Source organism: Lagopus leucura, unplaced genomic scaffold, assembly GCF_019238085.1.
Source record: "Lagopus leucura isolate 7727_CA_CO unplaced genomic scaffold, USGS_WTPT01 Super-Scaffold_100022, whole genome shotgun sequence".
Taxonomy (NCBI): domain Eukaryota; kingdom Metazoa; phylum Chordata; class Aves; order Galliformes; family Phasianidae; genus Lagopus; species Lagopus leucura.
This window is the reverse complement of record NW_024962275.1, coordinates 7,012,317-7,026,031: the sequence shown is the minus strand read 5'-3', so window position 1 is coordinate 7,026,031 and position 13,715 is coordinate 7,012,317. Positions and strand designations below refer to the sequence as shown.

Genomic DNA, 13,715 nt, shown 5'->3' with positions numbered 1-13,715 from the left:
GCCAGGGAAAAAAAGTGTTTTATTTGTCTGCAGGGAAAAACCTCTTGCTCACACGTGCGCTCACAATCTCCCATTGATCACACAGGGGATCCCCAGTGGCAGAGCAGTGATTTGCTGTTTTAAGCCCTGAGCAATGCAAATGGGGAACTGCAATACCAGTGCATTCTCTACACCTGGGAGAGAAGACATGCTACGTGTGGGACACAGCTCAGCCTGCAGTGTGACAGCGTGTCACCCACAAGTGACAGCAAGGGACAGGCAGCAGAGGTGTGCCCAGCCCTGTGTGTTGCACAGGGAGAAGGGGACACTGGGGACACTGTCCCAGTGGGGGCAGGGGCTGTGCTGAGGAGCAGGAGCAGTGCAAGCAGTGCGAGGCCCATCAGTATGCACAGCTGCTGGTCACTGCTGACGCCTCTGCAAAAAGGTATTTACCAAAAAGCCGTGCTCTGCAGTGCTGCTTGCTGTAATGCCATTTGCTTTAACTGCTCTGCAGTCCAAAGGTTGGGGAAAAACAAGGGCCAAGTGCAAGTGGGTCCTGTGCATACAGACCTGGGTGTGCACATGCTCACAGCAGTGTTCAAAGCCCAAATTTCAGCAGTGCAACAGCACTTATTTGCATCTGCTCCCCTCCCTGACCCTAAGCTGCTTGTCTCCCGGGGTGCAGCTCAGCACCACTGCACACATCCTGCTGTGTGCCACCGCTGTGACCACGCTGGGTGACGGCAGGCACCGCAGAGCCACCGTGCTGCCACCTCACCCACCGTGCTGGGGAGAGCTGAGGGGGGAACAGCCAAAAGCACTCTCTGACCACAGCAAGCTGGGCAGTGTGCTGAGGGCCAGCAGCCGGCAGAGGGCCGCAGCTCCTCTTCCTCTCTTCTTTATTAATAACCCTGTGGTTACCCTCGCCCTTGCACAAACCAACAGTTTCTGCACCCACTGGAAGCATGGAGCAGAACCACGATGCTCTGGGCTCTGTCAGAACCACAGGGGAGAGCTGGGACGGATGCAGCAGCGCTGTGCTCGTGCCCTCTGGGCCTGCAGATGCCCACCAAGCCCTGTGTATTCCAGTGGGATCAGGGGAAGAAGCAGCACACTGATCTGCTCCCAGGTCCCCTGCAGCATCCTCCTGCCTCTCGTCCTGCCTTCAGCACCTCACACCACTACTGCTCAGGAATGCACACTGACCCAAGGCATCAGCTCACAGCACTCCTGCAAGGGAGATGCACTGGGGCAGCTGACAGATCCTGAGTCACTGCAGAGATAAATGTTTCTCCCTCGCTGCCCCAATTCCCCAAGCATGCAGCCCAGCGTGCTTCCCTGCTGCATCTGTGTCCTCCTGCCCTTCTGAAAATGCACACATGCACTGGGGATTTTTGGGGGGAACCTGACCTTAAACAACAGCCCCCAAGATCACGCCATAAATCTGAGATACAGTGCAGTGTAGAGCTGCAGCCCTACAGCACTTATCACACAGCCAGCGGGAAGCCAACAGAGGGACCAAGGGCATCCCACAGGGTCCCACGGATCTGCAGCGTCCCTGGGGGCAGCCAGGGTTCTCTGCCTGTCTTGGATGTGGCCACGGCCCCCAGGTCCCAGAGCAGCCACATGCTGAGGAGCTGACAGAGGATGCACACAGCGCATCGTGGTGGATGGGTAAATAAATTCAGGAAAGGGCAAAAAAAAAGAAAAAAGTTATAAATTAAAATGACCCTGCGAGTGATTAGCTGATGCCCTGAAGCATGAGATTTAATTACCCTTATCTAAGCCAGCACAGCTACTAATGTTAATCACATTATCATCCAGGGTGGCTATGTTCAGCACAGCAATGATGAGAGGACTGTGCTTTTTGCACAGCTCTGCTATGGAAGTTGGGGAGGATGCCTTCCCCTGCAATGAGAATTTGTTTATCTTGCTTTGTTCTGGCCTGCAATGGCACAGAGAGGGTGCAGTGGATCTGAGGCTGCTTGATGACAGCTTTTGAGCCAACGTCCCTTCAGAGAACAGTTCTGGAGCAGCTGTGAGCTCACCAGAGCCCAGCTTGATCCAGGGATGGTCGGAAAGGGCTCCTTGTAATTGCACAAAGTATGATCTATGGAGTTGCTACGAGACAGACACGAGGGTGCCGTGTTTCCACAGCCACTCTGGGGAAGGTAAGCACGCCGTAAATCTCCCCACATTTCTCCCTGACCTCAGGCACCAGTGATGATTTATAAACCATGCCCAGTGCTGTCCAAATGCAGCTCATTATGCCAGTGAGCCCCCACTCCCATTAACAAGATGGGACACAGTGGAGACCAAGGAGGCTTTGCCAGGCCTGGGGCTTTCCTCTAATTCCCAAACTTGGCCGGTGGGGCTGGGGGAGTGCAGACAACTGTCCTCACACTGCCATCCTTCCTGGCCGCACAGCCTGCACAATAACCACCCAACACCACACACCAGCTGCTTCGCCTTTCAGCACGGGGAGAATTAGCATTTAAATTGAGGTGCTGCAAGGAGGTAAATCACGAAGCACTGGGAATGCAGCACGCTCGTGGATGCTGGTGGGCACATGTGGTGCTCCTCGTCCTCGGGCACAGTGCTGTGCTCAGCACCACGCTCTGCCTCGCAGCATCCTCTCGGAGCCACAGAACCATCCTGTGGGAGACTGGGACCAGCAAGGACTGTGGGCAGGCACGTGGGCACCTAGACATAGCAATCAACAAATGATGTCCACATGTGGGGCTTGAGGAAGACAAGAACACTGACATCACTTCACGGTAAGCCAAGCCCTGTAGGTGCATTAGTGCTGCTGTTGGTCCATGACATGGATTCTCCACACTGCCCATGCCAAGCAGCATCACATCTCTCCTGCACTGCAGCCACCTGAACCCCATCGTCCTCCAGGTGGCCCCAAACTGTCTGAACACCCACCTGTCCCCTCCTCAGGCCTAGTGACCCCACGATAGGTGACAACACCACAAACCAGCAGCAGCCCCACCGCCATCCCACTGCCAGGCATGGAGAAGTGCAGCAGCACAGGGCACAGCTCCCTGCTGCCCACCACTTCCAAAACTGCAAATCCCCCATGCACAACCCCCAGACCCCCCCACCACCACCCACATCCTCACACCCAGCACCGCCTGTTGCTCACCTCCTATTATTCCCCTCCTCCACCCACTCTCCCCCTTGTTCCCCATTACACAGCTATTTATTTATTCACTACAACGCATCTCCTGGGGGTGAGCCCTTGCAGAACGCTGTGGATCTTTCTCCCACTGGAGCTCCTGTTGGGGACGTGCTGAAACGGCACGGAGTGAAAACGAATTCAGAAAGTTGTGGTTCCCACAGCAACGCGTTGTGCCTATAGAGCAGGCAGAGCGAAGGTCTACAAAGCTGGATTTATGCCTTAATGATGGAACAGGGGCTGGAAGAACATTGCCATGCAAAAGCTCTATTTTTCACAACTTCGCAAATATACGGATGATTACCATTGGGTTTGAAATTCCCTGTGCTTAACCTTTGCTCAAAGGTGATTTCCTGCAAGAGGTTTCAAGTGGGGAAAAATAAAATAAAAAAAAAAAAGTGTTTGAGTGAGAAGGCGGTGAGGAAAAGTGGACACATCCCCGGCCTGGAGAAAAGCTGCAGAGTGCCTGTCCTGCTGCACGGCAGCCCGGTGGCAGGGCCTGGAGGTCCCATTGGTGCCAAACTCATTGCTACCCTCATTTGGTGGGAAGGTCCTGGGGATGTCCAAAGCTGCTGCGGCTGATGAAGAAGAAGCCCATTGGCAGAGGGCTGATGGGAGGATGTCCTGCTCCGTGGATCTGCTGCTCCATGGGATCGGCCGTGGCTCACAGCTGCAGGGCTGACCTTGCCGGCTCCACAGCTCAGCCAGTTGTGGCTCACTGAGTTGGGTGGGAAGGTGTCGTGCAGTCAGACAGACGGACAGACAGCCATCCTGCAGCAGCATGGGGAGGCAGTGCCATCAGCTGGGGTTTGCACGCCTCGCAGCTCCCCTCCCGCCGTTTGGTTTGGGCGCTGTTTGCAATCATCTCCTGAGTGTTGCTCAAGCAGCTCCAAGCCTGCTGCTTTCATTAGGTTTATTTGTAACGAGGCAACAAATAACAGAACTCCCACTGACTTCACAGGAGCCAGGACTGCACGCTGGGACTTCCCAAGGAGCCGGCGCGAGGCAGGTGCCCAATGCACATGCAGTGCCTGCAGGATTGGGGTCAGAGCCCCCGAAAGGCACAGCCCCACACTGCTACAGCCTGCCAGGAACCACACACACTGCCATTCCAATGTGAATGCAGCCCCAGCTCTCTGCCCAGTGCACACATCCATTTCTATAACAATTGATCTTAAGCATTTTTTTCTCCTAAGCTTCATCATTAACCTTTAAGATGGAGATAAGGCGTAAGTGTTTGGAAAGGAATCAGAAGGACCCCTGGATGTGAGCCAGGAGCAGCGCTGAGCCCGGGCTGCACATCCTATCTCTTCAGCTCTTCTTTTGCCCTAGGGTGACTCGGACTGCTCTTGACTACCACTGCGGTATTACAAACCCTAATGAGGTTTGGAAAATAAGAAACCCACTGCAGCGTGGGAGAAACTAATAGAAATTGTTTCGTCTTCTCTCTATTAGTCATTAGAAGCAGAGGAAAAACAGCCACAGGCAGCGGCAGGGCTGTAATATCACCATGCACTGCATATGTTGGCACTCTGACAAAGGCATTTCAGTGCTGTTCAGTCGCCCGTGTTCCCTCCATGCAACGGCTGCTGTGTGCCAGCACAGATCCATGTGTGGGGCCAGTCCTGGTGCCCACAGGAGCCCCATCCCTGTGGGGCAGCCCTGAGTGCAGGATGTGGCCCAAAACATTTCTCCCTGGCTCCACCAGGCAGCTGAGGCCATATGCTTAATGAGCTGAAATTTGCCACTGTGTCTGCAAAGTTGCATCCCTGTATGCAAAGTTAATTAGTGAAGCCATGAAACAACGTGCTTCTTGGGTCAGGTTTTGTGCCTCATCTTCCCAGAGCAATGCACAAGGACACAGCACAGCCCTGCACCAGGCTCTGGGAGCACCTCCTCCCTTCTCCCAGCTCCTCTGTGTGCCATCACACCTAATGACAAGTGGCAGTGCTGTCACACCTGCCAGCTGCTTGCTGCTGCCCTCCGGTAATGCTCAGCACTGGGGTGCATGCACAGAGCTGTGCTTTGTGCTGCTCTGCATGCAACGGGTGCCTCCACAGCTTCTCCAATCCACACTGGGGCAACGAGATGGCACAAATACCCCGAGCTCCTGCCTCCAGGCAATGGTTATAGAGCTCAGCAGCCCACGGGAGGCTCCATTCACACACATAAGCATCGGTGGAGGCTGGGGATGAGGAGCTGGGTCCACTATGCTGCTGGCAGAAAGCAGGCATGGCTCAGCTTGGCTCAACTCAAATGTCCCCATGCTGCTGCTTGCATTGCCTGCAGCCAGGAGCCACAGAGGGCTGATGTAGCCCCTGGGTGGGAAAGCTCCAGTGTTGTGCTGGCACTGATGAAGAGTAGAGGTGCAGCTGCAGCAGTGTCCATGGTGCAAGCAGGAGCCTGCTCTTGGACGTGCCTCATTCATGGCTGCCAAGGAGCTGCACACAGTGTGCTGGGAGCCTCAGCTATCACAGCTCAAAGCTGTGCAGTTGCCACACACCCAGGAGCAGCTGTGTCCTGTGTCAGAGCAGGGAAGAGGAGTGATTCCTCTGCACTGCTGTAAGGCTATAAAGCCAGCAAGGACCCCCTGGGACGCACTGCACTCTATGAATCTGAGCTGTTATTATTGTAAAACCAATCTCCACCCCATCTCTTAAGAAAGCAGATTAAGTATGCAATAACACCAACCATAATTAGCGTCATAAAAGTCAGCAATGGGAAAGTCAACAGGTCAGCGAGGCCATCTCCAGGGCTGCTCCCCACCAACCTGTGTGAGGGGAGCTCCGGGTGCTGCAGCAGCTCAGGATGGCAGTGCCAGCACCAGGAGGGTGCCCTGGGGTCGATTCCCTCCTGTATGGTTTCGTGCCCCTTCTCTCCCATTCTGACCCTTTCCTCATCCACAGCTCCGCACTGCGTACCCTCCCAGCACACAGCCTACTTCCAGCCCCTCTCCTGGAGCTGCCCTGGCCATGCTCCCCGTGGGCAGGGGCAGCAGGAGGGCTCCTGCCCAATTAGTGCTGCTGGTGGGTGACAGGCTCTGCTCTGCGCTGCGTGATTAGCTGTGAAAATGCAAATCCGAACTTCCTTCTCCGCAGCAGCTAACAAGATAATGAATATTTTCATCGGCTGCAGATAATACAAACATCTGCACAGACACAGACGTGCTGCAGGGCCGAGGGGAGTGGGATGGCAGCAGCTTCCTGGCACCCCTCGGGAGCAGCGGCTCTGATGGCAGCCAGGCATGAGCTGCAACTCCACCAGCAATGGCCAAACAGCAGACAGGCACTGTGCTGGGTTAAGCTGCTACTGGTGGGACGCAGCAGAGCAGCTCAGGGACATGCCCAGAGAGGCAACGTGACAGCAGGAGCTGCGTCAGCCGTGCCCACGCTCCCCAAAGTTGATCCACCCCACTGCTCAAGCCCCATTCCCACCAGGCACAGAATGAGTCTGAGAACCAGCAGTACACAAGCCACACCTATTGCTGACATCTCAATCAGTATTGTTTAAAAACAATTTGCTCCCTCCTGCCCAGCCCCCTGCGTTGTCCATAGGCTATCATTTGCACGAGGCTGGCTTTTGTTTTGCCACAATAATAAAAAAATGCTAACAACCCCGTGTGAAAGCATGTGGCTGCAGACTGCTGGAAACACCAGCTCCGAGCAGCACAATCTGTTCTTCTGCTCTGTGGGATGCAAACTTGGAAATGGAGTGGGGCTGATGCACACAGGATGCAATAGTAAGCTAACTGATGGGGTGCTGTGCTAATTGCATTAGTCATTTATATCTTGAACTTGACTAAATCTCAGTGCTTATCCTTTTGAGTGCAGACGCACTCAAAATACGTAATATTTGTCTATGTGCAACCATTACAAGCTCTGAAAAGGGATTGATAGGCACAGGAAAGGAGCTGGGATTTGGCCAGTAGGGTGAAGGGTGGAAAATAAAAGAGCCCAGTGGGGGTAGCAATGTCACCACACGTGGCAGCACACAGTGATAGGCAGGGATGCTCCTGCAGTGGCTCCCAGGCACAGAATCACAGAGCCAGTGAGGACGGAAAAGATCTCTCACATCCCCAAATCCAACCCCAGCCCATCCCACCACCCCACACATCCCTCAGTGCCACAACTCCGTGGTTCTGCAATACCCCCAGGGAAACTGAGCCCACCACTCCCTGTTCCAACCCTGATCACTGCACCCTGGGAGCAGGCAGTGGGGCACAGAACAGAGCACTGCATCCCACCTCAGCCTCGCAAAGCTGCCGAAGCCCTACAGCCCCGCTGCCCGCTCCGGTTGGCACAGCGTGGCTCAGCTCCATAGGAGCGAGGCCTGAGGCATTAACCTGCCTTGGAGAGGCATCGTTGCTTCCAACCAGCATGTCTCAGGCTTCAGAGTGTGAACAGGTAATGGAATTGCGGCAACAAATAATAAAAAGAGGAATGAAATGGGAGGCAGCCACTGGAAAAGAGATCTATCCGTTATCCCGGCCTGAAGGGTAATGGGTAAACACAGCTCTCAGGCACTGCCTGGCACACAGCTTGCCAGCACGGGAATAATAAACAGCACAATTATAACTGCTGCACTCCGAGGTTTCGAAGAGGAGGAAAAGAAATCAATAGCGTTAATTTAACTAGTTATACACTTAATGTCTGTGGTGCTGCAGGGCAGCAGGATGGCCTCGCTGGGGCTGCCAGGTGCTCCCAAAGGGCCGTGCCAGCACAGTCCCCGCATGGCCATGGTGCTGTGTTTGCCTGCCTGGTCCCACAGCACCCATGGGTGGGCACTGGGTGAGCCCTGGGTTGGGGATGTCTCCAAACGCAGCTTCTGTTGTGGCTGCCAGCACACCCTGCTGGTTTATTAAAGGCTGAGAAGTGGAGAGAGGAAGGAGCGACGGATTCAAAATTAACTTGCCAAACTCCCATTAATATTACGACAATTCTCTGCATCGGTTCAGTGACCCGGCGTGCTGCCTGGCAGCAGCAGTGAGGCTCTGCAGCAGCACACACACACATGGGCACCCATCTCTCTGCAGCCCCCAGCCAGCCCTTCGTGTCCGTGCCACCTTGGGGCACATTGTGGTTCTCTCTCCCTTCTCCAGAGCAGTGAGGAAGTGCAGCTCCGTTTTCCATGCAGGATTCCTGTAGGCTACAAGGTTGGGTTTGCAGAGGGAATGGAGCTGCAGGAAGCTGCTTGGCATAGCACAGCTTGGCCCAGCAGCCCTGCATCCCCTACAGCCACCCTCCCTGGCTATGAAAATGTGAAAGCACTCAGTGTTTAGGAATTTTTTTTGCAGCAAGGGAGCATCGCCACCAATCCTCTCCCCACCGCAGCCACCAAATGTGTACCCTTCTCCTCCCTGGAGCCATTTCAGTCACTTCTCTGCCCCATCATCTAGGAACTTCAATGCATCAAAGCTTAGGAGGGCTCACTGGGGGACCCCCATGGCACGACAGGTGGACAGGAGCTGCTCCCTGCTTTGCAGGGTGATGCTCTGGGTCAAGAGCCAGAAGCTGCAACAGGCAGGGAGCAGGGCGAGGCGCGTGGGCTCCAGCATCCCATTTGCCATGCAGCAGTAAGCTAGCAAGCAAAGCTTGCTCTGCGGGTAGTAATTTGGGTTTTCTACATATTAATGGCATAAAAGCAACAGTCTGAAACTGCAAACATCTCTTAAACAAAAATCTCTATTCCCCTGTGGCAAAGAGATGGCACCAAGCAGATAAGGAAGTAACAAACAATCCATTTGGAAAATCGTCCCCCGGTGATTTGGGCACCGTGTGGAGTTCAGGCTCTGCCCTGTTGGGAGGCAAAGGGGGGAAAATCGCTCTAATCTCATCTTTAGTGAGTTGGAGCCAGTGCTGAGCTCCCAGCTAAACCCAGAGGTGTGACTGGAATAGATCAGCTCTGATCCCGTGTAGTTATGAACACTGCACAGCACTTGGCCAAAGAGAAGGAAATGCTAAAAATAGAAAAGGGTGCCCAGAAAACAGAAGTGCCTGCAATAAAACAGCAACAGCAGCAGCAATGTGGAGAACTCCTCCAAGCAGAAACCTCTACTCTCGCTTCTCCAACAAGTCTGCTGAGCAACTCAATCCACTACAGACAAAACAACAGCCAGCAGCGCTCCCCCAGCTTGGCATCTGGATCGCACTGATCTGTACAGTCCCATCCAACCCAAGCCATTCTGTGCTTCTATGATCTCTGCAGGCTGTTGAGTGGCCGAGGGACCACCCAGCCCCGATAGGGTGGAAGTGCTGCTGTAACTCTAGGGGCATTGCTCAGGACACTCTGCGAGAGGCACCGCTGCCTCCAGCACAAAGGCTCCCTCCCAGCACCACGCTGACAGGCCGGGCGGATCCAGAATATCCTATTTATTAAAGACACTGAAGATGGAGCAACATGGGAAGCAGACGCCATTCAGAGAACTGTCACATCTGCATAGCTAAAGGATCCCGGCGGTTATAAATCCCTCTAAAATACTCAGCCCCTTGTTCTGATAGCAGGTTCTTGCTCCTACTTTGCAGAAACAGGCTTTTAATCCCTGGTATTAGGCAGCTTCCTGCTATGTTTCAAATGCACCAAATTAAGGGCTTCTCTAACAGCTGGTGTCTTAATGCTCAGAGAGGTTCTTGAATATCTATGAAAATCAGAGGCAAATTACATCTTTTAGTTAATAATTTCTTCTCCATTAACCTCCTTCTCTTCCCTTGTTAGGGGATGATGTAATGGTGCTCCTACCGCAGAGCCCTCCGGCACGCCGGGCTGTGGACAGATGCAGACGTGCAGGGAGGTGAGCCCTTCTCATTGCCCCCCGAGTGCTGGAAGCCCTTTGGAAGCAAAACTTGTGGCTTCAGAAACGAGGATGAGTCTCCAAGAGCCCTTTCTGACCAGGAAACCTGTATGTTAGAGCCACAGGGCTGGGGTTGGGGTGCCCCATCTGAGCTGGGCAGCTCCCCGATTTGGGAAGCTTACGGACCCCTCACACCCGCTCGACCTTGGAGCTCATGAAACATTTCAGCTCTACGGATCTCTGCTCTGAAGGACCCACAGACCTGCAGCACGAGAGAGGGAGAGAAAGCAGAGAGGAGCCTGCAGGGAAAATTGCCTTTGCGTGCTGTCAATTCTCACTTCCAGCAAAGGCTGCAGCTCTGTTGGCTCCCAGCACTCTGCTGGCTGCCGCTTTCTGCACGCCTCGCTGCTGGTGGAGCCCGTAATTCATCTGCCATCCCCGGAGCAAAAGGGCAGAGTTCAGTGTGAATTCATAGCTAGGAAGGCTTTCACACTCAGCAGGGAAAGAAGTACCCAGCAAAGCAGCAAGGCCAGAGGCAGTAAGCACCCACAACTCAGCTGAAATCACAGGCAGCAACGAGGTCTCAGTGCCCGAATAAGGACAAAAACCTTGGTGTGCTGCAGATGCTGCACAAGAGTGAGGTCTGGGCAGAATATGGGCTGAGCGCTCCCAGCTGAGTCCTCTCCTGACACTGCTCAGCACAAGTGCTATGAAATTCATAGGTCCACTTAGGTTTGCATCCACTCAAAATGTGGCTACATTCAGTAGAGGTGAAAAAAACTACACGGAAGCCCTTCTCTGCTCTCCCGACACCCAGGATCACAGAACCATAAGGGTTCAAAAAGACCTCTGAGATGCCCAAGTCCAACCCCAACCCACCCCACCATGGTCCTGACCGTGTCCCTCAGTGCCACATCTCCACCATTCTTGAAGTCCCCCAGGGGCAGTGAGAGATACTGCCAGAAGACACCCCGTGATACGTGACACTCATCTCACTTCACTTTGTCAGTGCTGTTTCTTATTAAGCCACTGCCGCAGCTTCTCCCAGAATTCACTCCCATAAGGCAATTCTTTTTCATGGCACGTGTGATTACATGGCAGAACTCATTGCAGGATGTGGTGAAGATGGAATATATCAACACTCATGGGACAACAAGGCAGAGAAGTCCATCAAAGCACCTGGCCAAAGGGACATCCACCAGCACAGGGAAATCCTATGCAGGAAGAATGAACAAACAGGAAAACCATGCAAGCCTGCTGCCCTTGTGCTCTCTTCCCCAAATATCTGCTGGCCAATCTGTCAGAGCTGCTGCCCCTGCACCACCAGACCTTGGTCCCATCTGCCCACCTTGGTGCTCCCCTGGATGAGAAGCAGAGTGGGGCCGTACCTGAAAGTCATCTGGAACACCTGGCCCTGGTTGACGTGTTGGCTCCTGTTGTTGTAGCCGTGCAGCATCTCCCCAAAGAGCGTGTCGTTGAACTTGGCATCCGACTTCAGGCACTTGGGGCCCTCGCAGATGTCGGACAGCATGAGGCAGGACTTGCCATCAGGGGCCAGCTTGTACTCCTCCACACACCTGCAAGACCACAAGCGGCATCAGAGGGACCCTGACCTCAACCAGACCCCAAGCCTGGATCCCTGACCTGGATCGAAACCTCAGCCCCTGGGAATCACTCCATGCTGCCGAGCAGAGCTGAGCACATCACTCCTTCCCACAGCCCCCAGTGCCCTCTGATGCTGCTACAGTGCTCTGATGCTCCCCAGCCAAGAGCAAAGCCAAACCTGGAGCTGCTTCCCCTTTTTCCTCACATCAGTGCTCTCCTGCAAGGACACAGCTCTAGCATGGCTGCTCCCTCGTTCCTTGCTCCTGCTGTCAAGCACCGTGTGGGTAAGGCAGGCACTCACCTCCCACAGTGAGGGAAACTGAGGGGCAATGTGATTCAACTACAGATACCTGCCTTGAGCAGGGACTGTGCAAAACCAAGGGAAAAGGTCTCTGCCCTTGGGGACAGATGTCTGAAGTGCCAGCTCTGCCCTGGTGCCTGCTGTGGGCTCAGACAGAGGCCCTGTCCTGCACTCAGGCTCCCTGACCCTGCAGAGGTGGTGCCCATATGGCTTTCCAGCCCCCTCTCAGGCATGACAGAGGCAACGTGCTTTCTGCTGGTGACTCAGCTGCTGCGTGATACCAAACAATAATAATAAAAGAGAAAAATAAAGGGGGGGGGGGTGGAGGAGAACAGCCAAACAGCAGCTTTTTGACATGGCCAGCTCCTCCTTAGGGAGCTGTGCTGCACCCACAGGTCACCATCACTTTCCCATTCCTCCCTGTGCTTCTGTCCCACTCTCCCATGAGAAACTCCTTTCCATGAGACCCTTTTCCCCCTCCTTCACCCCAATCCCTCCCATGAAGGCAGGGACGAGGCCGCTGCCAGGTGTTGGCACAGGGATGGATGCACAGCCCCAGGTGGGACGAGATGCTGTGGCTGATGGATGGCGGCTGCTGGGGCCATGCAGAGGGAAGGCTGCTAAGCATCACGCTGCCTTCAGAGCATCCTGCAGCAGGGGAGATTTTCCTGAGAGCAAACGCTACGTTGTGTAGGATTATAGGATCGCGGCCAAAATCAGGGATGAAGCTCTATTTTAAGACAGTCACAAGAGCAGGGGGAAAAAAAAAAAAAGGAAAGAAAGAAAACGAATCCTCCACCCTCTCCCCCCTCCCCTGCAACACGCAATGTACAATTTCTGAGTACGTTTGCAGTGAGTCACAGATCCAACCGTACCGTCAGCAGAGCAGGGTGCATCTGCTCACCCCGCTGCCATCGCCTGTGTTTGCTTTTCCCTCAGGCAGAGCAGGCGCCCAATGGAAGTGAGCTCTGCAAGGAGCCCTCCTGCTGGGCATCCACCTCCTGAGAGCACCCGCATGAGAAATGGGAGCGTGGGGATGGGGGACTCACCCGCAGAACATGAAGATGGTGCTGGAGGAGGGGTCGTGGGGCAGGGGGAGCGTCTGCTGCAGGCAGAGCTGCTCACAGCCGCCGTTGAAGCCGTCTGAGCAGTCGATGCCTTTGGAGTAATCGTAGCAGCCGGTGCCATCCTTCATGGGCCGCAGGTCCTCGGGGCACTGCGGGGAGAGGGGACACGGTGATGTTACCCCCAGATCCCCGTGTTCGTGTGGTGTGGCCATAACTGCTCTGCGATGGAGGAGCGGGGAGGACGGGACAGCAGCCCCAGTGACTCAGGAGTGCTGGTTCACACAAGCAGGGACCTGGCACTGAGTTTCAATTTCAGCTCTCCAGCTGGCTTTCCTTGTCCCAGAAGATAAAAGCCAGCAGGCAGCAAATGCCATCAATAAATTGTCACCCAGATTAAAGCACTCTTCTGCTCTGCTCCCGTTATTTATCCCTTCTCACCAAACGTGCGGGCGCACAAACAACAACAAAAAGGCCAATCCTTGAGAAAATACATAAATCTTGCCGAGGAACAGCTCGCAATTAAAAATGCATTATGGAATTTCTTGAAGATGAGTTAGACTGGAGCTCGTACAGGTAGTGATGAAGGCAGGTTATAAATGGCCTCTGTCAAGCAGAAGAAAGGTTATAAAACCACTATGCTTCGTGCTTAAAAAAGAAAATCAATTTTCCATGTGAGCAAAACGCTGTACATATTAATAAAAGTTCAGGAGCCCCTGCACCCCGTGTTTGCTGTCATGGGAAGGGGCCAATGGTAGCAACCTGCTGGCACAGGGTGTGGGGGAAGTGCTCTGT

General features: G+C 54.2%; 1 protein-coding gene across 3 annotated transcripts in view; it reads right to left on the bottom strand.

Moving 5' to 3' along the window:
- ASTN2 (astrotactin 2) overlaps positions 1–13,715 on the bottom strand; it is a 257,021-nt gene that overhangs the window by 104,679 nt on the left and 138,627 nt on the right. For all 3 annotated transcript variants that reach the window (XM_042878916.1, XM_042878918.1, XM_042878917.1), the window contains exons 12-13: positions 12,906–13,072; positions 11,339–11,527 (exon numbers count right to left, since the gene is read on the bottom strand). In XM_042878916.1, the coding sequence (XP_042734850.1) occupies positions 11,339–11,527; positions 12,906–13,072 (356 nt within the window). The remainder of the gene's footprint in view (positions 1–11,338; positions 11,528–12,905; positions 13,073–13,715) is intronic.